General features: G+C 41.6%; 1 protein-coding gene and 1 long non-coding RNA gene across 2 annotated transcripts; one reads left to right on the top strand and one right to left on the bottom strand.

Moving 5' to 3' along the window:
• Positions 1–868: 868 nt before the first annotated feature.
• ece1 (endothelin converting enzyme 1) lies at positions 869–18,910 on the bottom strand. The gene is made up of 18 exons (XM_030419178.1): positions 18,782–18,910; positions 16,339–16,477; positions 12,575–12,787; positions 12,309–12,433; positions 12,041–12,187; positions 11,371–11,436; positions 10,837–11,025; positions 10,492–10,634; positions 10,260–10,374; positions 6,019–6,129; positions 5,822–5,920; positions 5,580–5,657; positions 5,378–5,481; positions 4,935–5,045; positions 4,017–4,084; positions 3,678–3,868; positions 3,021–3,116; positions 869–1,908 (listed from the first exon to the last, which is right to left on the bottom strand). The coding sequence occupies exons 1-18, from the start codon at positions 18,908–18,910 to the stop codon at positions 1,732–1,734; spliced, it is 2,301 nt and encodes a 766-aa protein (XP_030275038.1). The 3' UTR covers positions 869–1,731.
• Positions 18,911–23,974: 5,064 nt separating this feature from the next.
• On the top strand, positions 23,975–27,151 carry LOC115582939 (uncharacterized). The gene is made up of 3 exons (XR_003984279.1): positions 23,975–24,233; positions 26,231–26,344; positions 27,056–27,151. It is a non-coding gene; the product is annotated as an uncharacterized LOC115582939 (long non-coding RNA).

The raw sequence follows: 27,151 nt of genomic DNA, 5'->3' as shown, positions 1-27,151 counted from the left end.
CTTAACATCCAGTATTCCGCTTTATAAAGCACAGTATCGATGCACCAGCAGCAGAGCTTCAACATGGACTTGTGTGTTATTAGCGCCACCTAGCGTTCACCTGGCTGCCTCGCATCGAACACGCTACTCAAAATGAGTTAGGGCTATTTTAATGTTTCCTTTGATTGTTTATTTATGTGACACATCTGAGTTTTTATTTCCTGTTCTTTTGTGAATATTTTTTTGCTCCCCCCAAAAATAATGTGACACAGTTCATTTGACTTTTATTGCATATTCCATGAAGACATGGACGCAGGAACTGAAAACGAGGGCTGTAACATATGCAGAATTTACAAGCAGGCCCAAGTTATTAAGAATTTGTAAGTAACAGCGCTACACAAAGTTTCTAAAAGTTCCTCCAGATCCAGCAACTCACAAAAAATAGCAATTTTTAAAGGGAGTCTGGGAAATATCTCCCCCCCCAGGCTTCAACTCCTTGCTGCTGCTGTCGCTAGTGCAGATGCTTTGACCTGTGATATGTGGAAGTTTGCCATCTGCTGTAGTGCAAATCAGTTTCAAATAGTTAAAATTATTCAAATTAAAAGCATGTTATGAAACTAACCCTTAAAATGAATAGAAAATACCAACACCAGTGCACGTTTACTGCCTTTATATAGACCGACCCCTCAGCAGCTTCCACTGTGACTGACTTCCCATGTCCCTGCATGTTCTCAACTTCGAATCACCTTTTGGCATCTTTTATCCAAAGATGCTGCCAGAACCATGAAAAAAATAAAAATCCCTTTGAAGCAGCTTTAAGTCATGTTAACATCGAGTGTGTTTCCTTGTATGGGTGTGACTGTAGACAAATTGTGGACATGACACAAACTTGTTTTAAGATTGTTTTTACTATACAAAATAATTTGTGACAGACTCTTATTATAAAAACAGGTATGGCACATCATGGCTTAAGCCTATATAACCAAAATAGATGAAGCTTTATTTTATTGCTGTGAACGTCTTCATTCCTTCATTCTGTTTACTGATTTGTGTACATGCCCCATTACATAAATGAAACACCAGGAATGGGACAGTGCTATTGTGACACTTGGTCTGAAAATAACATTGTTTTTTTAAACACAACAAAATGTGACAGTTTGACCCTAATGTAAATAAAACGTTTCTCAAACATTGCAACGGCTCAAAACTGCTGCTGTAGCTTTAAAACATTTATAATAATTTTCAATAAACCGGTGTATATGACACAACTTCTCCATCAGGTTAAAAATCTCACAGGTCCCATGTTAACTGACATTTATCATTTGTGACCATAAATAAAATACAGTTTAAGTAAACTGGAGCAGATCCAAGCACAATAAAGAGTAAAAGAAACGTCACATTGCTTATTCATCACTTTGTGACGAACAAGCAGCTTACAAAATGTGACAGGGGTTCCCCCGTGTTTTGTAACCATTTGTCAGGTTTCCAGTGTTCAAAAAAAGCGCATTTATAGCTACATTTAAGTTCATAAGTTGGGGAAAGCTGTTTGCAGTCCTTGTGGAGAAGCACTCAAGATAGCAATCCTCCAAACAGAGCAGCCCATTTTGTCCTGATAAGCATTAAGTGGCAAGGCAGTGAAAGTTTCAGTGGTTCTCGCGTTCCCTGTCCGGAGAGACTTTGTCAGCATCTCGAGCCATTTCCCCAAACGTCCATTTCACTCTCTGCTGATAAACAGCACTGAGCAATGAAGCATCACCAAAGATCACACTTGTGTTTAGGGTTCATGGGAGCATCTGCCTTGCAGCCAAAGTGCTTCGAGAACTCCTGTGAATTGGAGATGGTGCCGATGACTCTAAATCTTGACGGGCTGTGAGGATCTGTGATCACACCCTCGTGTGAGCTCTCCGGTGTCCTGACAGAGCACCATACCTGCGACAATAATAAACACAAAGGAAACAAAATGAAGGATTCATTTTTCCACATGGTCTTTTCAAAATGAGTTGAATTAATTAATTAATTAATTAATTAATTAATTAATTAATTTCTTGTCATTAAAGCTCTTATAAGTGTTCTTTTTTTCTTTTTAACCTAAGCCAAAAAGGTTATGTTTTCACCTGTGTCTGTTTGTTTGTTGGCAGGTTTGTCGGCACGATGACACAAAAACAACTGTACAGTTTTCCAGGAAATTATGGGTTTGAGCCCAGAATAGACTACATTAACTTTTGGTGCAGATCCAAATAAAAGGAGGAGTTTGTTTCACTTTCTTTACCTTTGCCAGATTTTCAACATTTTGGTTAATTTCTCAGGGAAAAATGCTCCGATCTTGATGAAAAAAAATCAGGCCTATTAAGTTCGCTGGTATCTATGAGTGGGTACAATTTGATTTGGATACATATCAGAATTTGGACCAAGAGGATTTAAATATGCTTTACTTGATATTGAATGAGGCTTACTTGAATTAAAGGGGCCTGTTGGTCCTTGGTGGAAGTATGAGCTCTACAGAGTGTCATTCTAGTTGAGCTACCTGCGTAGGATATATTTACATTTGGGCTTGTTTTATTCTGAGATTTGTCTTGAAGTTCCCCTCCTGCTGTCAAAAATGTGTTTTTTTCTTCTTGGTCCTTGCAGTGACCTTTAAGCCACACTTTAGAAAATCATTTATGTCCAGGGTTTGACACTAAAGGGCTTCAGGTTCAATCTACTGAAGATGGAAAGCTCCTCTGTGATCACTTTGTATCCGAGCTGTATGAATGTACGGCAGGATTTATTGGCATCACAATTCAGCCCACTTACACAACTTATGCAAGTTTGACAAAACTTGAAACCTCTACTACACATACACTGGCTTTCAATAAAGTAGGAGAAATGTACGAGATTTGCATATTCGTAGATGGAAAATTGTTATTCCAAGAATTTTCAGACGTCTCAAAACATGTCAAGAGGGGATGTGAGATGGAGTAGTATTCGTATATGTAGTACAGTATTAGTGTATTATATGACAGTATGATAAAGTCAGAGGAAAGAACATGAGAGATCCAAACCTGAGCAAATCCAACAAAAAACAGCTGATGGTTGGTCATTCCCAGCGCAGGCAGCGTGGCCTCCTCGCCGTTCTTTTTGACCCAGTTCGCGTAAGCCTGTGAAGGAGCAAATGATCGTATTACACACATGCGTACACTCACGAATCAGTATATAGTGATATACATCAACGGAGACATTTCACCCTGTTTAACATGGGTCACATTATGCAGGCTGCTTACGCTTCTATATGATTTGCTCATCTCCTTCATAGCCCATGACCTTTTCATTACATGGAAAGAATGTGTGCATGTGAAGAAGTAACCAGAGGCTGACAAGGCCACTCGTAACCACCTGTTGCATTTCCAGGCTTCACTGTAAACCTCACAACATGCTTTTTCCAATACAGATGAATGGATGTGACCCACTTGACAATAAACTAATACAGAGGATTAATGTGAGACCCGCGCGATAGTTGCTGACCTTGTCAACGTACAATCTGCCAATGCTGCTCTCGGAAAACACAGCAGCAGAGGTCTGACCTTTCCATGATAATCTAAATGCTCTCTTGGCATTTGATTGCTTGTTTTCATCAGAGACAGAAATCCCATTTCCCCTCGTGGTTTAGCAGCGTACAGAAGATAAATGAGGTTTGTTATGCGTCCTATCTGACATCAGACCTTGTAGGCTGCCTTGAGTCCGCCGTTGTCAGCGATGTTCTCTCCCAGGGTGTGTCGTCCATTCAGCGGCTCCTTGTTGATGCTGTAATTTCCGTACTGCTCCACCATGCACTGGGTCTGCTTCTTAAAGGCCTCCACAGACGAGTTCTTCCACCAGGGACGCAGGTTCCCATCCTTGTCGTATTCCCTCCCTTTAATAAAAGTGTGAAATATGAGTGCCTTCAGTGCCAAATTGTGCTTTTCAATCATTTGGTTTTTAATGATTTACTTTCAGGGTGTTTCGTTTTGATCTTTTTCTGAAATGTAAATGTTTAAAAAACGAATGTATTTGTTCCCAACCTTGGTCATCAAAAGCGTGAGTCAGTTCATGTCCCATGACTACTCCAATTCCACCGAAGTTAAGAGCTCTGAAAGACATGGAAAAAAACACCCACATTTTGAAAATGTACATCTGGCAACACAAGAACTTTTAAACATTTGTGTTTATGGTCCTGAAGTTGGTTAAAGCAATAGCCTTAATTAGATTATCTGAAAAGATCAATACTGCCCACACTGTCCATAAATATGAAGCTGTTGCCATTTAGCTGAGCACAAAGACTGAAAACTGGGAGAAGTAACAATAAAAATCCACCTATCAGCACCACTAAAGGTCTTTATATCCTGATTGTTTAATTTGTTTAAAAGCCCAAGTGTGAGTGACAGTTTGTGTTTTACGGGAGGTTTTGTGCAATGCTATTTTTTGGCCGGCTGCAGTGACATCATGGAATACTGTCACTGTGAGTTAGTTTGTTTATTCAAACTTAATTTACACTCGACAGATCATTAAGGGGTGACCATCATGTGCAATGACATCAAGTCAATTACAAAGAAAATTATGAAAAATCGCAACAATGAGAAATAGTGACAAACTAAAGACAGTCTCTCTCTCAAGTCTCGAGAAATGCCCTCATCTCAGATTTGTTCAGCAATTCACACTGAACGAATCCAAATATAATATTCCAGTAAAATGAATTAATGAGGTGAAACAAAATGGCAGTAAAGTCCCATTATCAGACTACATCTGCAGCACACCAGAGGACTCGTGTAGTTAAAAACAGCAGCTAAATGACCTTTTCTGTGGATAATGTTGAATATTTCTATTGGTGCTGCTTTTCTGCTTTTATGAACGGAAGAAAATGGAAGTTTCTTCATTTTCTGTTCTAATAAAAATCCATCCAACATTATTAATAAACATGATGATCAATGCAGAAGACCTACTTTGGCCATGAACGACTATAGAATGGAGCCTGAAGTATTCCTGCTGGCAGCACCATCTCATTCTTGGTCGGGTTGTAATATGCATTCACGGTCGGCGGGGTCATGCTCCACCTGCAAAAACAGGAGCACAGAGCCACCATGTCAGGCCGACATCAAGGTCACACTGACATCAAATACATCGATTCTGCCCCGCTGTGCCGTGCCGTGCCCGGCTGACTGCAGATCAGTCTGAAAGGCACTGGAACACTGATCTGATATGCCCCCTCCCTCTCATAGCCTAATTAGAGACAAGGATCAGTTTGGCGGAGAGACGCTGGTTGCCTGGGAACATTTGTGGACGGCAGCAGTGTTCTGCTGAGTCAGTCCAACGGGAATGTGTCCCCGCCGGATCGTGTAGCCTCCTCTCTGGAAAGCGGGGAGGTGGGGATGAGGTAGCGACTCACTGGTTTCTGTTGGGAGTTTTCCTCAGCTGGTCCGCAGTCACTCTGGCCGAGAAGTTGTAGTACTGCATGACGTTTTGGAAGTAAAGATCTGATACCACCTCGAACTAAATAGAGGAAGTGATAGAAACATTTTGTGTTTTAGTGAGGCGAAATGAGATGTTTGAGCGGTCAGAACAAATAGCACAGTTCCACATTTACCTACATCATTGAAAACTTTGTCGAGCTTTGTCGAGTTCATAATGAACTCTGGATATCCCACCATGTTGTATATTGCATCTGCCTGTGACAAATACAAAAAAAAAGAGAAAAACTGTAAACCACATATTTTCACACCAGGTGGCAGTGCTGGGTTTCTTAGCACAGAAAACAGCTCAACAGAACTTCTATCAGATGGTAATGTCTCCTGAAAGCAGCAGAAAGAAACACAATGAGTCTTTCTCCCACCTTTTCTTTTGCTGCTTTTTTTGTCTCCGAGTCCATCCAGCCCACATACTTCAGGCTTTCCTCAAAGGCCCATTTAATTTCTCCAACCATATCTTCAGCCTGAAAACACAGAGTTGGCAGACAGAAGGAAGTCAGAGGCACATCATCTCACACAGTAGGAGCAGTTATTATGAGGGGAAGGACTTTGAAGTGCTTACAATGGCCTTGCTGTCCTCAGCAAAGGTGGCTTTGACAAACATGGCCCCGAGGGCGAAGCCCAGGGCGCTGTCGGTGTCGCTGACGCACAGCTTCCAGCGTGGAGTGCAGCTCTGCAACATCAAATCAACACATCCAGACACGTTAAGAAGCAATGCTTCCACACTTTCGTTTGCACCGTTAAATAACATTTAAACAGACCTGTTTCGTCTGATACAATTAGTCACTTCCTACGTTTTCCAGACTGAACATGACTAACCCTCCAGTTCGTGGGTGGAACTTGCTTCATTCAACTGTGGGCTACATGTGTAGGTGTTGACAGAACTGTAGTGATAGTGAAACAGTCAAAGCGAGACAGATAACACAGTCTACTCACAGACGCCTAGTTCCCTTGCAAAGCCATTTGATAATTTGGTGACCTGGCTGCCCTTTTTTTTGAAGAGGGGATTTTTGTTTTAATTAGTCATTAAGAAATTGCTGTTTTTATAGAGCAAATACCCCGACTGTATTCTTACATATGTTATCGTACCTTTGGGAGGACATTGCTATGATTTGCATAATTCTGTTTTCTATTTTTTTCTTGGTTTGTTGATATATATTTTGGAGTGGATATTCATGTTGTTTTTAGTGTTTAATATATTTATTAACGTTTAGACAGAAGTGTGCAAAAAACAGCAATAACAACAATTTTTCAAGAAAGGAAAGACAAAACAAACTCCTTTCCCTCACTGTCAAAAAATCTGTAAAACACATGTATATATAGACCTTCAGTGAGTAAATCAGTCAGAATACTGAATAAAGATTCACTCTTGTACCTTTGTCGATGGTTTGTTGAAAAAAGTAAGAAAAGGCCCCCACATCTGATAAAATCCATTCCATTTCAAGAGGATCAAGCGGCGTGCTAACAGAGTTGAAAAGGCAATGAGCTTCCGACCCCCGACAGGCAGTCCTAACCCCTCACCAGTGACCCCGAATAGCAGTAAAAGAGGATTTAATGTTATATTTACACCAAGTACACAAGAAAGTGCTTCACAAATACCCTCCCAATACTGCTGTATTTCTGGACAAAGCCAAAACATTCATGTTGTTTTTAATGTTTTACCTGCTGAAAAAGGATAAAGAGAGAAGAAAACGTATACAGTATATTGTTCTGTTGATCAAAAATGAGTTAAAAAAAGATATAAACACAAGGTACATCAGCATCGTAGTTGGACTGTCACAGACTTTTGGGATACAGAACATACGCTCTTGCAGCTGAAAACACTTAAACTTCTTCTAAATTAAGTAAAACACTCAGAAATCTACAGGAGTGGTGGTGCATAGAGGATTCATATAACAACTTTTTGAGACTTGATCTTTTTGTAACATCTGGGTTCAGTGTGTTTGAGCTGTTATCACTGTGGGCGAAGACATCATGTTCTCTCTAAAGGACAGAATGCTGGGGGCGTTTTAGTTAAGACAAAATAGCGACATTAGGACACATTCTCACAGATTCTCTTGGTATTTACAGTCAAAACTGAAGACAGACAGCAAACAAGTAAGAAAGAAAGGTCAGTTTAGTTGAGGGCAGTTTCACTTGGTGTAGCTATGTGGCAACTCTACTGGCCTTTGATTTGCTATATTTAGTTTTATAAGCAGTGATATATATTATATACATTTTGTTATGCTTTGCTTTTTTTTAAATGTGTTTTAAAGGAAGTTTTGCAATTTGTTCACTGTTTTTCACTCTTTTATCATGAAAGAATACAAAATGTATACACACACAATACAGAGGTGGCCATATCCTTTTTCAATGCCTTTGTCTGCCTTTCCGACTTGACGCAATCATTTTACATTCTTTTAAATAAACCCAAAAACAGCAAATTCACTGACTGGGGGTAAAAGAAGCCCGTCTGAAAAAGTTATTATCAGGTGAAAGGAAGGACAACGACAAATGGAGCTGCATGTATTCTAAGATAAAGAGGAAACAAGGTCGGAGGGAGGAAATGAGGAGCGTTCTGAGCAAGTTGTAAAAGCTGTGCACATAGGCACGGATGGAAAAAGAGACAGCTGCACTCTCACATAAAGCAGATACACACATTGAGAGTTTTGTGTTTGTTATTACAGCCTGACCCCAGTGGAAAATAAGACCGAGGGAACAGGATCTCGCTCAGATAAGGTCTGGGGGGTCAACGGAGTCTTCACAGTCAGTAACTCACTGTCACAAACCACTGAGAAGGAAGTAAAACTTGCAGCCTAGACAATTTTATACACACGTCTGAATATCTTCACCTATGAGTCTGAGTAAAGACCCAGTTCACCAAGTTTACAAAAAACATCTTCTCTCATTTATCTAAGTTTAAGATTAGTGCATTTAAGATTAAATATTATTCTGATTTGATTAAAGGTGGATTTAAGATAACTGCCTCTATGATTTTTGCTTCAGACCCAGAGACTAGTAACATTTAGAGGAAGTCAGTGCATTTCCAGAAGTACAGGAACTTCAGGGAAGGTCATGCAGCGCTAATTTCCAATTTCCAAGTACTCCCCAACATTTAAAAAAAAAATCTGCAGCCACAAATCAAGTTGCTTTTTTGTTAATTTGCTTCAACACATCAAAATGGAGTTAAAGAAGAAAGCACACAACAGATGGACTTATCACTGCTGTTGTATAGTCTGTGAAAAAAAAAAAAAAAAGACATCATTTTTTCAAATGTCAGCAAATTCATTTGCTTGATCCTCTCAGTCCTTTATGTCGTGGTGGAAACGCAGACAACAACAGACTGAACGAAACTTTAAGTTAATCGAAAAGTAATTCCTGGGACTAAAAGTTGGGTGGTTGAAAATGTGGCTTTTGTTTGTGGTGCATGCAGAAGTGAAAACAGCAACAGGTCAAGTAAATGCAGCAAATGTAAATGTCTTGACTGTCACACATTAGATTCCAATCTCACATCCTGAGCACAAAAAGCCAAAGCCAATATAAATTGGGTGAACTGACCCTTCAGCTTCACTATTATTGAATTAAATACTCTACTTCGATGAGTCAACGTGGTTGAGGTGAGTAGTTAATAACAAAGGATCATACAGCGTATCATTGACAGGATTGAAAAAATGAGAACATTCAGTGATTTGAGTTCCCAGCTGGTGAAGTCAGGAAAGGTCATAACGAACAGAAAACAGATGTGTTTTCAGTCTGGATTTGAAAATGTGAACGGACCTAGCCTCTCCAATGGTTTGTGGCAGGTTATCCAAGAGAACTGGAGCTCTGTGTGCTGAGGCTTTACCACCAAAATAGTTTTTATTGAATAAATGTTTTTATTAATAGCAGGGATTTGCTTTTTATTAGCCTGTTTTTAACCAAAAGCTTATGTTTCCATGTACACGAAAAATAAGCTACTCTGAGATTTTTCCTTTACCTAATGAAATATTTCTGTCTTATATATCTTTGCTGACTGTGATACATGTAATGATGCAGTTTACAGAGTTTACAGAGATCTGTTGAGTAAAATCATAGGTTTAACCTTATTGCAACATAATATAGTTGCAACATAATTACTGCTGCCTATGTGATGACACCATGTGGTGAGTCTTTGGCAAGGACACATGCAAAAATACACAATTTGTTGGGCACCCTGGTACACATGGAAACCAAAAACTATCAGGGTTCACCAGCAGAAAAGTAGTCGCGTTGAGCAAATTCCTCCATTCAATCTCTGATACCAATTAAGGAAACAAGATTGAGGAAATCGGGTTGAAAGTCATTAAGCTTCAAGTGATTATTTACAGTTTGTGTCAAGTCTTGTCGTAACAAAGGGAACATTCTGCTTGGTGCCAATTTCCATTTATCTGCAATTCAGTACAAATGAATCCTCTGCCAACTGTCACACACAAGAACAAGAGGTCAAGTGAAAAGCTCTCTAAACCCAGCTGTTTGGCTTTGGGATATTTCCTCTGCCAGTATGTGCTGGCCTCCTAAAAAAGCCCACATACACTCAGGCTGATGGCACTTTCAAACATTTACTTGATTCATATTGACATTAAACTGTTTTTTAATGCAAAGAGCAGAAAGCTAATGGCAAACAGTGGCTTATATTCTTATATTCAGTACACAATCATGTTAAAAATACATTATTTGGATGAGAGTAGATGAAACATGTACAGTACATTACCGTTTGTCACACTTTTTATCTGCTTTGTTTGACCCTTGTTCTAAGATAAATCTGTGTCATGTCGGATTACAGCGACTACAAAAATGATCTCTTACCTTCTTGGTTCCGTACATGACCTCCAGGAAGCGCTGCTCCGCATCCTGAAACCTTTGGTCTAAAATGGACACCATCTTCCTCACCACCTTCATTATCATATAGTTGTTGAGCAGGCTGAAAAGGAGACGTCAGGAGAGCAGCGTAAATATTTTTATACTTCTATCGTCTTTCTGATTGAACAGTACAATCGTTGTTTGACATGAAATGGAAAAATTATTAGGTGTATCTGACCTTTTGTTTGTTTTAGTTATGAGGTCAGAAACTTTCTGGAGGTATTCTGTGGCATAAACAACCACCGGCTCTGACTCGTTGAGCGGGACAGGAGCAAACACTTCTGTGAGGTATGGCATCCAGTCCACCGCAGGAACCAGACCCTGCAGAGACGCAGATGGAACACACGCACATGAACAAACACTGACAAGCCTGAAGATTTAGATCTAGATTTCCATTTCCACACAGCACAGCAATTCCTTGCTTTTGGTTAGTCGCTGGAGCACTCATGATTTGTGCAAAATTTGTTTCTTAAGCGCTGTATGCTTGTCATCACAAACCAGGAGACGAACAGGAGACACTTACTGCCAGATCCTTGGCCTTCATCTTATGATAAATGAGCTCCTCATCCCTCCTCTCCTCCTGAGGGACAGTGATGTTGGCCAGGGTGGTTTCAAAGTCCACAATCTCCTCCATCAGCGACCGAGACGTCTCCTCGGAGCCGCCCAGGAGAACTCCTAACTCCACCAGGAAGTTGAGGTATGCTGTCAGATACTGCAAAGTCCAAGACGGCAGCACAGTGAGGTGGCGATGGAGGTGGGAGTGGTTGGGAAAGTAAGAGGTGTGTTTATAATTCAATTAGGAGCGTAATCCCAAACCGTACAAATACAAGCTACTATGCAGAGTATTTTCCCTGAAGACGAAATATTTCTCTTTCATTATGTATCAACTTTATTTACAGAAATCTGCAATCAGCCTTCAGCTATTTTCTTTGCTGAATTTCATGAAGTTGTTTGTTCTCATTACAGAAAATGCCAGAAATTGATTGGGTGACCTGACTTGCGCTTTAATATCTTTCGCTTTCACAGTGTAATGCTGTAAATGATCAATCCAGTGTACCTTTTCATTGGCTGTTTTGTTGAGGTAGTAATCCCGTGAAGGTAGACCCAGGCTGGACTGATCCACCTAGAGTTAAGAGAAAACCTCGTGACTTCCACTTCACCCTCCATTTCAACTCACCCACAGACTTTTATTTTCATTCCTGCGTTTCCAGCATGGAGGCTTAAAGCAAGAGCTCGCCAAAGATACCATCAGTGCCGTTTGTTATGGTCTCATGACACCCTACAAAGGAATGGACTCTCATGTCAAACTATCAGTGTGAAACCAAGACCACTGTGATAATGAGTGGATTGTCCCCGTTATATCAGCAGAGATCAAATCTGGCCCCTTAGGGACGTCTGTAAAAGCTGCTTTTGTTGTACTTAAAGGGTTAGTTTGGAGTTTTGGGGCAGTATGAGGTACTTCAACATGTTAGCTCAGATCTGAACTTAAGACAAAAGTTATACAATAACACACTAACCGATCAAGACAGCTGTAGCACAAACTGTGGGTATGCCGATTGAAATCTATTGTAGGTAATAGATTGACTATGGACTGGTTTTAAAAATCCAAACCACCACTTTAAATGTGAATGAAGGTCTTTTTGGGACACGATCTTTCTGAGATGTAAATATATGATCTAAGATTAAATACACTTAATTGTTTAAACTAATCCACAATGACCTCTCACCTGGATGATGTTACTGTTAGAGTTTTTGGAGTCGGTGCTGACAAACACGGTGAAGAAAGGCGAGGTTCGGTAGTTGGCTGACACCATACGCAACACTTCTTGGAAGTTGTCCTTGTCCCAGGACCCGGTCAGGGCCCATCCTCCGATCTGAAACAGACAGAGTTCAGGAAGACACTCAGAGACAGCTGGATGAAAGGAAATTGCTTCTTTTAAATGATTAAATTGACAAAAGTGTTTGATGTTTGATCGCTTTGGGAAAGAGGCATACCTGGCTGATTAGCTCTTGTAGTGGCTTAGCTCCTAATTCCTCAATCTTGGCCTCGTTCATGCAGGCCTGATAATATCGCTGGGCCTTTTCCTCTGCCTTACTCAGACCTTTCATCGTTGTGTTTTCTGCCCAGCAAAGATATAAGATAAATAAACATGAAGGAAAAGTGAGACCAGAAAATGAGTCTGAAAAGGGGCAACGTTACACCTTTGCCTGGGTTAAAGGCAGCTGAGGACACTGAAAAGCACTCAGACAAAGACTCTTACCTAATAAATGCTTCATTACAAGCATATTATGCTCCCAGAGGTTGCTGAAAGGTCCCCAGCGGGACTTGCCCTCGGGGAGAGGGTTGCTCTTCACCCAGCCCCCACAGGCAAAGTCGTAGAAGTCATGGCAGGGGTCTACGGATCGGTCCAGGGCTCCCATGACCGCACTGGCCACGGTAATGCATGGCTCTGTTAGACACAAGCCCGGATGAGCTGCAGGAGAACAGATTTTTAAAAAGAACATGTTTAGTTCACAGATAGTTCACTTTTAGGATCAGCCCTCGACTGCTGGAAACTGTCTCTTGATACAATGTTTTCTTGGAGGATTACCGTGGAATCTGAAAATATTTCACAGGAGGGGATCCAAATATACATGTGGGTCTTCAGACCATCTGGAAACTATTACTTTGTAAAAAAAAGTAACAGCCAAGATATACGACCTGGAGGGAATATTTCTCCTTGTAGAAATCCTTTATAAATATCTGAAACGTGGTTGATGATATTGACTTTGTAGGAGGCAAACGTTAATTTATTTTCAACTAATTAATGACTTGACTTTGTGTTTCAACACTTGATTTTAAGTCGGCCATGTTCCCTTTAACAGGGTGACTAGCATGTTCATGTCATTGCTAGTCAGTGTTATTCCTAGTTTTTCCTGAGAACCGTTATTTTGTGTGTTGTGTTCTCTAGAAGAGTCCTCTGCACAAACACTCCCACACAGGGTTTAAAAGCCTGCAACTCCCCTTCAGTTAGTAAGAACTGAAGAAGCCTCGTGGACGAGAGGTGAAACAGTCTAGTCGCCTACGATACAGCACTCTGAATTACCATGTCCTGGATGACTGAGAGCCTTCATCAACCTCTAGAAAATTGTTAAGCAGAAGTGATCAGTGGCTTTTGGCTGCTCTGTGGAGCTTTTTTCAAAGTCTAAACACAAAAGCTGTTGAACAGGAAGAGCTCTCAAAAGCCAAAGAAAGTGTTTGGAGAAGTCTAAGTGCGAGTACAATTCCAGGGAACAAGTCACCTCTAATGCACGACTTACAGTAAAGAATTTTTTTCCCCATCCATCCATATACGGTATCAAACAGAGACGGATCCACATTTACGAGCAGTGATGAGGTTAGTGCCCCCTGGAGAAATTCATCCTCGCTCCTTTTATTATTTCAAAGTGTGATGTGACATGCAACTATGAATAGGAGGAAGTGGCATTAAGTTTCCCATGGTAATTCTGAGGAAACCAACACAGATGAGACGTCGCCTGGATGTGATGGTAAATCCACAAGCCCTCTTTCCATAATGAACAAGTTCAAGGGAGAGATTTAGAGTTGTTTTTAGGCAGCTTAGCTGAAGGTGGGGGCTTTGGTTTAAAAGAATAACCCACATATACTGTATTAAATCCCACGTCCTGCAGTTTTACAGCCGGATGGATAAATAAATAGATTTGTGCACATTCAGCTTGGAAAGATTGTACGCATCAGCTTTTGACCTGGACACGACAGAACATCCCTCTCCTACACAAGAGGAGGATGAGGATTGCTACGGGCTAAAAATCTAATGCTTAAAGAGAGGAGAAGAATTTTTGTTTTCAAGTTCTTTTTAAATAATATAATGTAAAAATTGATATTTGTCTGATTAGCTCAGCATAAAGAATTTAAATGGTAGGGTCAGTTTGGGTCATCGTACTGTAATATTTATACTTGTGTCATAGGCTACTTAGGGAATTTCATTTTTTTTCTCTGGTTATAATGCTCTCACAAGCCATCATGAACTCTAATATTGTAAAGAAATACTATTTTTATCATTTGTTTCAAGAGAGTAGTTATCCAAGTCAGAGTCCTGCACAGGTGAAAAATAATGTACTGTGTCGGACACAGATGCGGATCGGGTCGGAGGCCTGGAGAGGCGGGTCGGGTTTTACGATTGCCATTCTCAAGGCGTCACTTATCAGTCATTATTAGCGACACAAATGATAAGCATTTATATTTCATATAAGTTCATTCATGTGTGCTTGTGTCCTCCCTGAACTCCCATTACCCACGCTGTCTTACTTTCACTTTTAAAAATTGCGTCGTCCAATTTTCCTTCGGGCGTCGGTATCAATTTATAGCGTGTCGGCTTGGGTACGGACCCGTGCAGGACTCTGCTCTAAGTGACCATTTTAATCCTCTAGCTAATTATCAAGCTACATATCCAACATGCTAGTTAACGTCAAAGACTGCGGTGGAAGATGACGGTAAAACACTGGATTTATTTATGCCTGAATTTTTAAGGTGTGGCAGCTTTTATTTTGCCGTGGCGGTGCGCCACAGCCAATTACATATAGGGGAAACCCTGCATGATATTCTTACCTAAACAATCTCACTCCTCGTGCTTAAACCTGACCCACCCAACCAACAAAGGCAACCTATTCCAAGCAGAGTAGTAGAGCCTGACTAATAGTGATACTGATAGCAAGAAGATACCTAGAAGTAAAAAAACCTTGATGATGATAATCCACCTATTACACATCTTTGCAATGATCCCAGCCTTTGTGGTGATCAAATACTCATGGCAAAGATATGAAAGGGAGGCAGGGTATTTGTGCATTTTAAAAGTAAACCTCTCTGGGAATTTGTACATGCAAGTTTTCATGTTCTTATCAGGCTGCCTATACGCTTATACCGCTTTTTAAATGTTTTTTTCTGTTTTCAAAATGAGCCCATAATACTGGCAAACCAATATATCCCCAGGGCTCCACAGAGTAGGGCTGTCTTAACAAGGGAAGCAGTGGAGTCAAATACAACCTATAATCCACCTATTGTCTGTCCAAGAAACATACATGCAAAGAAACCACAGTAAAACGGCAATTGTTGTTTTTGTGAGTTTTTAGACCAAATGAGGTTGTCTAAAGTTGAAACCTACACAACTTTCGAGGAAACGCTGCCTGGCATCACATTGCTGCGGCCAATCACATAAGCTGGCAATTAAACTTGCTGCAGAAATGCTGGAAACCACAGTAGATTGTAACGTAGTGTGTCACGCATTCACTCAGTCTGGCTTTGTAAAACCGGTCAGTAACAGGGCGTGTTATTTAGCATGGCTGCATGCTACGAAGGGAAGACAACGCACTTTTCTCTGTGCAGCGTGACGTCTCACTTGTGATCACTCAGTTGTGTCTTGCAACCTGGTTTAAAACACACTGTAATGATCCGCCTCACATCCTGGTGGTTTACCGTTAGTTTTAATCCATCATTTTGGACAAACGATCAGAAGTAGGACCAGCATGCTAGTAGCATAACAACACAGCCAACCATGGAGTGACACTCACCACACCTACGGGCAAGCCGCATTTTAACGCACCATCTGATTTTGTCTGAATGTACCCTGCGAGGTGCTGGTAGGTGGCTTTGTTACCGCTATTCGCTCCAAGCTAAGATAACCAGCCGTCTGATTACTCCAGATTTACTGCAATGGACAGACGTCAGAAGGGTGTCACAAGATGGTATCAAACTTCTCATCTATCACTTGGCAAAAAAGTAATTAGGCCTCTTTCCCTGAACTATCCCTTTCACCTCATCTCCTCTTCGTGGGGGTTTTAACTTGAATTACTCCTCTTCTTGGAAAGGCTGCTTTGTTTTTGATTTGACAATATATGAAAAACCTGAGAATAAAGAGGATTAAATAACGGTTTTAATCTGAAGTCTCCTGGTTAGACTACCTCTCAGAGACCGCAGCTGTTTGTTTTCAGCTTATGTCACCGCCGAGTTTAAATAAAACTTTTAACTCACTCTGTTTGTAGAAGATACCGGTCGTGATGAGACACATGAACAGGCCTGCCGACACGACACACAGCAAAAACAGCAGCCTCTTCTCTCTTTGCGTCCTGTCGGGCCAACACGAGGGACCGCGGCCGTGAAGAAGAGTCACCTGCACACACACACACACACACACACACCCACCCACAGTTAAACCTTTAAAGCACTTAATTTAACTCACTCTGATATTGTTTGGGAGTTTTAAAATAGTTAATAGACATAACAACACACTTTAAATCAGCTTTAAACCACATGAAAACACGTTAAAAACGTTGCTGTGTTGAACTGATAGAGCGTGGAAAATGTTGTCTGTAGTCAAACAGCTTCTCAGGGATATGATGACAGGTTTGGTTTCAAAACACAATGGCTTCTCCATTACGGCGCTTTCCACCCTCCTACACAGAAAAGGTTACGCATTCTTCCATTGTTTCCAAATCTCTAGTTCAACTAGTTCACTCATAAAGGACATTTTCCTTCTGGCCCAGATCGGGAAAAGACACAATAATCCAGCTGAACCGTATCTGCTGTTTTTGTGTTTCACCTGTAGACCAAGAGAAAGTCAAGCAAGGACAACATGCAGCACCCAGTTTATAGATATTCTGTGTCCAAAAACTATAAAGCCTCTCAGAAGAGAATTTATGAGCTAAAGAGAAGTCCATACTTTGTGGCTGGTAATCAGTGATTGATGTAGTGGATTTTAAACCAGCATACCGTGCTCGTGCACTTCTTCTACTGAATGTTGCTTTAGTTGAGGCTGCCAAGGGAATTTATTTCCTACAGGAATGATTCCAAGGGTCACTCACAAATCTTTCCCAGGCACATTTAGCACTCTGGCCGCTGTAAATAAATGCCAGATCTCGGACCTCACATATATCCTGTGGAAGTCAATTACCCCTGAATGCATATATATTTATATATAGGGATCCGATTTATAACTATTAGCTTGGTTGGGAGTCCAATAGTCAAACTTAATGTGACCAAATCAAATGCCAAAGCCACAGTGGCTTCTTAATCCCAGGAGCTCAGCGTGTTGGGCTGGTTTGGACCTTAACTGAGTGTATTTAAGAGAAGAATCCCACTGCCAAGCCTGAGCACTTTCCATCTACAGTTTATCACAATCCCTCAAAACCACATTTTACTCGCCTGAAAAATCACAGAAAAATGAAAATGATGTTAAAGTCTTAAAATGACGAACCCTGTCTGAGCTCTGCAAATAAACTTCTGGATACACGTCTGAATTGTGAAAAGAGATATCCACCCAGACGTGTGCAGTAATGCTGTTTAACATAGAGACATAATGAGTGTCAACCTCAAGTTTGTCCGCCAAGATATTATTCTAAAACCTCAAGAACTCGCTAGAAAGGACTTCAGGTTTAACTGACTTAGTCTGTCTGTGTGTGATTAAATTGCCTGGTAAAAATTATCATCAGGTCTTTTTTAGGGAAAGAGAATTTGATCTCACAGGGAATTTTGGGATAAATAAAGTTTAACTACTTACTCAAAGGCTATTAAGGCGTTAGAGTAAAACCACTCAGTTATAGATTTTGGACTTTGTTCAGACACATTGTTTTGGTTTAAAAACCAAAAAGTATGCTGCCGTTAACAGAATCAGACACAGTTCTGCTGAAACGGGAGTTGGACTCCGTGTTAATCCCGTTCTACAAAAAAAACTGAGCTGCAGCATTAGGCTGATTTCAGGGTCCATAAACTGCTCAACAACAAAACAATCATATACCAGATGGGCGGTAAAGAAAAAAAAAATCATATGAGCAAACCCACGAAAGACGTTTCAGTAAAATCAGTGTAAAAGGTTCTGATAAAAAATAACGGCACTAAAAGTAACAGTGTAGTTTTTTGTTGCCGTACAAACGTCTGACCATCTCAGTTCATTTTCTCATCACTCTGTAATCCTGATTTAATTACTGAATTAGCCGTAGAGCTAATATATGATCCTTAAGTTTAATCCCATATTTGCAGCCTCACAGTGCAGCATCTGTTTAACAGGTCGGCTTCTGTTACATATTACGGAGGCTTTCTGAAGTTCTGGCTTAAAAAGAAACATGTTGTGCTTCAGAAGAGACTTTTAATGTTATATCACATCCATTAGGCAACAGATCACATGCACAGGCGTTAAACCAAATTGTATATCTGACGTAAAATACTTCATAATTCTGGATTTATGACGACATGCTGCAGTTAAACCCGTTCAAACCATGTTTCAAATGATGTTCTGAAATCACAGACATTGTTTAAAACATTTTCCTGAAAAGATCTGATTTTTACACGACAGCTGTGCTATTTTCCACGGAGTGTGAAACCCTAGAAGGCCAACATGGTTTTCCTATGAACTGTATAATAATAGCCTACTGACAGTAACGCATTAGTTTATTTTTAGTTTAGGGTCTTGCATGTTTACCTGCATAGGTGATGATGGGTAGATGTCGTCGGAGGTGGAATCCACCAGGTCCTCCTCGTCCAGCGTGGCTCTCTTATACGATGACATCTGAAAAGTTAAATGCAGAAAAGACTCTCTCAGTGATTCCATGTTCCTTCCACCCCGTCTCCTCTCCCACTCACGTGTGTGCGAGAGAGTGTTTGTGTGTGACGTCTATTCGTCAGCGGTCTCTGAGGCTTCAGGGTCGGGTTTCCCTTTAAAATCCATCAGGAGGTATCTAGTTTGTCTCGTTGGAGCTCTTCCACGCGAACACGGGAGTTAACTTTCAGAGAGTGTCAGTCGTCTCCTTTTCAAAAGCTCTTCTCTGCTCCCCAACAACACCTCTCACAGTCCCCATACTGCCTGGCTGATTACCCCAGAGGGCAAACGTCACTGCTGCCACCACCAACAAAAGCCTCCTCACAAAAGTCCTTGGAAGCTCTCCTTGTGGGTCCCTCTCTTCCTCCCTAACAGTGTTGTGGCTCTTCCTGGGCAAAACTTTTTTTCCTGGACTTCCTCCTTCAGTCTATGCAAACATGGCACGAGAGAAGACGGAACTAGTGAAAAACAGGAAGAAGCACTGACTGCAGCGACTTACATGAGACTGGGTGTGTGGAAGTGATTGTACAATTGTGTGTGTGTGTGTGTGTGTGTGTGCACGCATTCCCCAATGTGGTTTCACTTAGGTTTAGGGAGGGAACCCCCCCCCAGTTGTAGATCACACCCAGTGTCTTTTCTATAGGACGTGATGGGCTTGGGGGAGGTGCTTGGACAAAGCAACCTCCTCCCACTACATGCTTGTAGTGGCTGCCCAGGGCAACCGGTTACCTGATAGGCATGACAGTCACTTCCTCTCCAGGTTTAACCCCTCACCCACAGGCCTTCACCGCATGATACAAACACTGCGTTTTGAATTCTTTACGCCTCATTATGGGATTAAAACTCGTGTGATGAGCTTCAAAAGAATGTGAACTAATATGTGAGTCACCTCTGCGCGTGACAACTAACCTGTTAAAATACTGTACACAAAAACACGACAGCCACCCCGGACAAAGGTTAAAATCTATCTTATCTTTATAATTTGCATGGCTGATCTTGTTCAGTACACATCCTGTTCATCTCAAAAATTTCCAACAAACAAGTTTAAAAGTTGAATGTCAATATAATAATATAATTTTATTGCAGATAAGTAAATCAGCAATTTATTTTTCCTAATAAAAGTGCAGGAAATGTGACTTGGTTTTACATAGAAATGATGTCTATACGTTATTTACCCAGTAGAGCGCACTGCGACTCTGCTCTCATTCAGGAGATATTCTCGGTCACGCTCACCTCACGGACCGGAGGTGAGCAGAGCGGAGTTTGCCTCCACGATAAGTTTATAAGTAGTTTGTGAAATAAACACTGACTCCATAAGTTTCCCGATTCAATTCAACCCACTTGTTTATGAGTCAGGATGTGCGTCATTGTGTCCGTCATGATTATCTCTTTGTTATGTTGTAAGCTTTACATTAGTGCTCTAAATAAATGAATAGTGTAACGTAAACATCCCCATCCTTACCTCTTCTGCAACAACCGTCATGTCACTCTTATTGATCATAATTTCTAGGGGTGGGAATCTCTTGGCACCTCACGATTCGATTCGATTCTGATTCAGAGGTCAACGATTCGATTCTAAATCGATTCTCGATGCAGCAAGTTTTTAATGTACATTTCCATGCACAATTTAAAAATGTTTTTTAAATTAAATCTGAGTTTGCTAATCACTTCCTACTTTTTTCTCACTGTGTGACTACTTGGTACTTTCAAAGCAAAGTATTTGTGATGATCCATACTTAATTCACTTCCAATATATTTAATTAATAAAACAAATGAAAGAAATGTGGCAAGTCAACTGGAAGGTTACATTTGCTAGCAAACATCCAGCTTTGCAAAGAACCAAAAGGAAAAGAAAAGTGTTCCTGTAGCAGCATACATGTCGTACATTAATACAGCTGCAGCTGGTCTACGGTCGATACAGGTGTTTGTATCACAGGTTGATCTGGACGTTTCACACTTTCCCACAGCTGACTGACCTCACGCTGAGTTCGGGCTGGATTTCAACATACTGTGCGGGCTGTATGACAGTGTACAGGTTTCACATCGACTTGGATTCAGCTTAATAACGATGTATGCGGCTGGGAACGATGGCTTTAAGTAACCATTTGAACGCACGGCGAAATGACAGAAATACCCGATAGTTAGTTACAGGTGTCACAAGTTAACGTGGACGCTGCGCATTCAACACCACAGCTAACAGCTAACAGCCAACAGCTAACTGCCAACAGCGGTCTCCATGCTGCTCTCGAGCCGCTTGGCGTGAACAAATGCCTCAGACGTTCCACCCATGAGTTGTTTGTGAGTACAGACATTCACGACACATCCCATGTTTTTTGTTGTGTGCACGCCGTCGACTGCCCGGGCGCTGCACTTCCGCACTTCTGAGTCCCGCCTCTTGCGTTTCGCCAACATTACGTTGTCAATTAACATGTAGAAAATTGATTTTTGACATTTGTGAATCGATTCAGAATCATCCACGTCCGAATCGCGATTCATCTAAGAGTCGATTATTTTTCCCACCCCTAATAATTTCACTTTAATTTCAACCTTATGACTGAGCACAATAAGTCTATATTCACAGCAGCGCGCCAGGTTTTTTTGTTTTTTGTGTTCACATCGGATTCATATACGTTACGTCAAGAGGCCCCCCTGCAACCAATAGCCAAGGCCCTGGTCATCTCTTGACTGTTTGAGTCGGTTTAAACACACACTCAAAAAAAGAAATATTGTTCCTGCACTATCTTTTGGCAACAGAAGTATTCTAAAACAGTAAAATGTTCTGCCTGCCGTTCATATGTTTGTCACAAGTGTTTGAGGTTTATTTGATATTTATCTATCACGTGTAATCGGTTATCGGAATTGTTCACTCGCCATCATCCATATCGACATCAACCCCGAAAATATCCATATCGGTCTGGCCTAGTTTATTCAATCGATGGTTGATCGAAATTTTCACACAGTTTCATTTTTACTGTGAATGCATATCTGTTCCAAACTGTTTTCAGTCTCCTTGATCTCTAATAATCCATATCAGCCCTGAAAAAGCCATAAGAGTGGACCCCTACTCTAAAATGAATAAAAAGATCTTTTAATAGTTCGACAACAGCCAAATCTAAGTTATTGATGTGTCGGATGCTTTTGATCAGCTTTTAAAAATCTATAAGTCAACCTTTAATTGTTAATGACACGTCTATGATGTACGTGGTCAAACAAACGACTGTTTTTGGTTACAACATATGAAATGTGAAAAGAAACACAGTAAACACAGGCCCCGTGGTTGAAACGCAAAGCGCTACAGGAGAATGTTTACATCTGAATCCTCTTCTCTACAGTTTCCAGCGCGGTGAAGAGAGCAATGATTAACGTAGGCTGTCTGCCAGCCTGACAGAGACACAGCTCACTCCAGGCCGGTTGCTCAACACAACACAACACGGTGCAGGACTAACTACTCTGTGAGGAAAAATAATCCTGCTATCATTTTTTGCCTTCTGAAACACAATGAACACACAGTCACACTCTCTCTCCTCCTGGACTTAAGACTTCATGCTCCGGCTTGCAACCTTCCCATTTTTAGACAAAGACAAACAAGTGACTCAAGACAAATGTTTATGCAATAACGACAGATTAGATTTTCTGGTAAACATAACCAGAAAAGGGGAACACGGTCGCAAATCCTTGCTTATTTTTTCCCCCCACTTGTTTCACGTAAACACGGCGTAGAAAAAAAAACAAAAAAAAAACATGTTCCCACCACAAGCATTCCAGAGAATTCCAGGCAAAAAACCGAGAGCAGAGTCCTGTTAAATCTTGTTTGCTATCAGACAAGATGGCGCAAATCCACTGCAGTAACGCAAGGAGGAGGGAGATGCCGTTCGCCTTATCCCATGTCCAAAACAACGAGAAATAAAATCATACGGGCTGCACAGGTAGGGCAGGGTGAGGCCCTCTGCTGCACGTCATCCCCTCTCTCTGCCCTGCCTTCTCTGTCTCTCTTCAGCTATCACTATCTAATAAGGCAGAAATGCAAAAAAACAACAAAAAAAAAAACAGTCATAACAAACAATTCCCGTGCTGTTGTGTTTTTAAACTCTGTTAAAGCTCAGCACCCGGCCAGGTGCAGGGCCAGCCAAGTCACATTATCGGCTTACAGAAGGACTGTTGGGAGAGACGATGGAGGTGGGAGGTTAGGAGTCCCGCTTTCAATTACATAAATGGCTTCAAATGGCCTATAGCTCGAAGCAAAAAACAGCCTAATGGGGGATATTGACGTCTGACTTATTTCTCTCTGAACAAACAAATACGCAGCAATTGGTCTCGATCAATAACTAGCCCGGAGCGCGTGAAAAGGATTCCAGCTGTTCCCTTTTAACTAAATAAGTGATGCTCACTGACTTTACTTCAACTGAATTGCATCTCCTGTGGTCTGTTCTGGATCGCACTCCGGAGCAACAAATAGAGCAGCGGTGTAAACTCTCTGGCACAGGCCGTGTTGCTGTCGCACACATATTTTCAGCACTTTCCTGGCATTGAGGTCCGTGCAGATGTGATTGCCACGCAGATTAAATCCCCCCCCCCCCGGAGCCGATCGCTGCTCGGTGACAACGCCGTCTTCCCCTTCCTGTTTAAGATATTTGATGACTAATATGAAGTTTTGTGCCTGATGCAGCGAGCCCAGATTTCCACATCTGTATCCTGCTCCACATAATCCTGAAGATAGATTACACATATATACATTTTTCAAATCTGAGGTCATCGGTCCTTCCACTGTTTTTTTGGAGAGTGGGAGCTGTGTCGAAGAACCTACTGAGGAGCTCCTGCTGATATCTGGAGTCATGCTGAGTGGCAACCTGGAGCCGCGTGAACACACGAAATGATGCTCATAACAATAGTCTGTGGTCAAGGCCCGCTCTGGACAATCTGAAGATAATTTGCCATTGCGTCCCACAGGGCTTGAAGAAGTCCTCCCATAGAAAAGCGCTGACAGTAAGAGGGGTCACGGTCCCACGATTTCTTGGAAGTGACGCGAGGCCACGGCCACTCGAGTGAGGCCGTAAAACCACAAACATGCGTCAGTAATTCGTCACTGATCCTGCAAACCAGACAATTATTTGTAGCGCGAGGGGGGGGGGAAGCATTCCTCCAAGAATAACTGGTGCGTGTTTGTGTTTGGGATTGGGTGCTGCGTTCGCTTGAGGGCGACTAGCGTGTGGCAGTTTGTCTCTGCAGAGGAAAAACACGACAACAGGATGACAATTTATAGAAGAAAAAGGCCAAAAAGAAAGAGGAGCCGGCAAGAAGGAAGGAGGCTTACAGGTGATTTACAGGCGTGTTTGACGTAAGTTGGCAGTAAACACGTTCTGCATCTGAAGAAAGGCGGCTCTGGCCAACCGCCGCGGTTAGCCAGTCAGATGCTCGGCCTAGATGTGGTTTCAGACCACTGAGGAACAGTAATTAAAGACCAGCGTCCCAAAACAAGCTAAGTGACAATCTAATCCTCGTATTCTGTGTGATAAGTGACTTGACCTCCGTGATTGGAAGTCGTGCTTCTCTTAAAAAAACCAAACTTCTGCTTTTCAGTTCTGCTTCTAGCTGATAGCGTTTTTTCTTGTAGACTCTGTGTGTCGTACAGAGATAACGCAGATACCGCAGAGAGAAACAGAACTTCCTCTTCAGACGTAAAAAAAAAATAAAGCAATCCGTTAACTCTTTCTGTGAATCCCAAGGGAGCCCGCTGAGGCTGGGATAAACATTCCAGAAATACCACGACGCCACATGAAAACATGACTGCGCTCCTCACTGCAAGACGTTTCACCCGAATCATCAGAATCTCACGGGAAGGTAAACTGGCGGCACATGCTGTTGGAAGTGTTACGCGTGAGGTTGTTTACTGCGTGCACTGTTCCCCCTTGACTCGAATGCGAGATCTTGACCCTGCGCCACGTACAGCATGTGCTCGTTTTGACTGTATGGTCACATATCAGACGCAGCAAACAAACAAACTCGGGGTGATGACGCAACACTTGGACATTCATAAATAAAGCCGTCAGCCACCTCGGCTCTAACACTTTATCTTTTTTTTCGCGTTGGGCCCCCTGCGTTTCTGCCTGAAGGCCGCAGATAAGACAAAGTTGTCTCAGGCTGTGGCTCATGACCTCGGACGTAGGGACAGCTCACAGAGATGTTTCCGTTGGAGAAAACACCCTGATAATGAAGCGTTAACAACAACAAAAAAAAGAAAAGAGGGGAGAAAAAAAATGAAAAGCTACTTTCCCAGGCAATCGGCTTTCCCCTGCTCCGGAGTAGGATTGTTAAACTAAGCCGAGAGGGACGTTTACTGTAATCATAACACTTTTGGTTTATTTTTAGACATGCAAATAAAGTAAAGAGCTTGCATATTTCCCCACAAGCAGGCTGCAGCTCTGAAATTCTTCAGATTCCTGGTTGCCAGAGTACTCGGGAGTCATTCTTCTGTGCACGTTTCAGGTGCTCTGACGTACGTGAAATGATCAAATATCACCCAGTCAGGTCTGGTGTCAATGCCAAACACTTCATCTACTGCAAGCAGGCAACTTCTTATGTAAAATCAGACCCACTGGGCGACGTATGTTCACATACGATGTTTGTTCATGATGATTTATTTCGAAATGGCTCTAGTTTATGGGATATTCTAGAGCTCCTCCTAGTTTGATTTTTTTTTTTTTCAGCATAAGGTCAGGATTAGAGGAGTGGCACATGGAAGCTCACTTACAATAAGATTCAGCCGAGGCACAGACAGATAACAGGAGATTACCTGTTCCTGCTGTTGTTATGGCGCCCTGCAGCACGTTAATGATCACACCTAGGTAATGAATAACTACAGAGTACACCGAGCTCCCCGAGCGCAACTCACCCAGAGCCGCGTAATGATATTAACACAATCAATCACCCGGGCATCAGCTTGCACAATATGTGATCGAAAGCAGTTCACCGAAGCGAGTAATCGTATAATATTAAACCAAGTTATTTATTGTCTTTGAGTTTGTAGCACCGGTTTGCGGCACTTTAACTGCCTCATGATTTAAAACAACACACAATAAAGCAGAACTGATCCTCGGTTCACAGGGGAAAAAAGGCAACGACAGATTAACAAGATGTGAAATGTCTGCGTGTGTTAACAAGAGACTTCATGTCTCGTTCAGCTGACTTTAAAGTGATGCAATCCACAGTTTGGCAATAAACTGGCTCTAATGCTGCGAGCTAAAGCACCTTCACTCCATCCAAGAGCTGTTTTCTACTTCATTTTGCTCACATTTTCGACTGATTAACAAGATGATCCCTCTTTCTGTGTTTCAGAATCGGCTTGTGTTGCCAAGGATGACAGCTTTACTTTAGGAAAACACACAAAACCAGCAGATGATATTTCACGTCTGCTGCTGATCCTCTGAGCTGGTTTGGTTGCTGTTCAAAGTTAGTGTTTTGCTTGCAAGTAAATTTGATTGACGATCACCAGCATGCGGTTGCTTACAATCCTCCCCCTCTCTCCAAGTCCCCATAAGAGAAATGATTTGTAGACAAACCCGAGCAAACATTTAGGACAGTTAAGAGAAAATATTGATCTGACTCTGTGTGGCTGATGGGTTAATTCAGTGTAAAGGTTCAAATGAATTACATTTTTAGGATGTAGAGGGAGAACTGATGGTTGACTGTATGACTCACTGAAAGTACTCTGAGTACATGTGAAGTTCATATGGGGTAACCTTAACCTTGTCGAAGTTTTCTCTGAGTACCAAAGGAAGTTAGAGAAACAAGATATGAAACAAAAAGCCAAAGATAGCCTGATAAAAAGTTAAACTTTAAGTATATCAGCAAAACCTGAAGTCCTTAAGAGGAATATTTGAGAGAAGATTTAAAAAACAAAGGATCTACTGTAAGGTCACTTCACTCTCCATGTAAGGTCCAATGCACATTAGTCTGTAGTTATGTGAGAAACACAGACACAGAATCACATTAGCTAACTTAGAAACAAAAAAAAAACAGTTAGCTTCATGTAAACAACCACAAACAAGCCTGTAGTCAATCAATCACACGCACGTGACGCTGTCAATCCTCACTCAGATCATTAACCTCGCTTCTTATTGAACGTTTTAATGGTTTGTTTCTCGACATATCTTCGTATAGTGACCGACCAAAGGACGAGTTCTTACCCTGCTGTCAGATGGTCCAACACCCCCGCTGCTGCTGCTGCTGCCGCTGCTGCTGCTCCGTGACTCCGGC

The sequence above is a fragment of the Sparus aurata genome, chromosome 6 (assembly GCF_900880675.1).
Source record: "Sparus aurata chromosome 6, fSpaAur1.1, whole genome shotgun sequence".
Classification (NCBI taxonomy): domain Eukaryota; kingdom Metazoa; phylum Chordata; class Actinopteri; order Spariformes; family Sparidae; genus Sparus; species Sparus aurata.
The sequence above is the reverse complement of the archived record's forward strand: the minus strand, read 5'-3'. Positions and strand labels throughout refer to the sequence as shown.

Bases quoted from the DNA above. Each gene is read 5' to 3' on its own strand.
- ece1 (XM_030419178.1), bottom strand. From the start codon at position 18,910: ATGGAATCACTGAGAGAGTCTTTTCTGCATTTAACTTTTCAGATGTCA. The intron at 12,434-12,574 runs GTAAGAGTCTTT...TTTGCTGGGCAG, and splicing joins TGTAATGAAGCATTTATTAG to AAAACACAACGATGAAAGGT. The intron at 5,921-6,018 runs GTAAGCACTTCA...CTGTGTTTTCAG, and splicing joins CTGAGGACAGCAAGGCCATT to GCTGAAGATATGGTTGGAGA.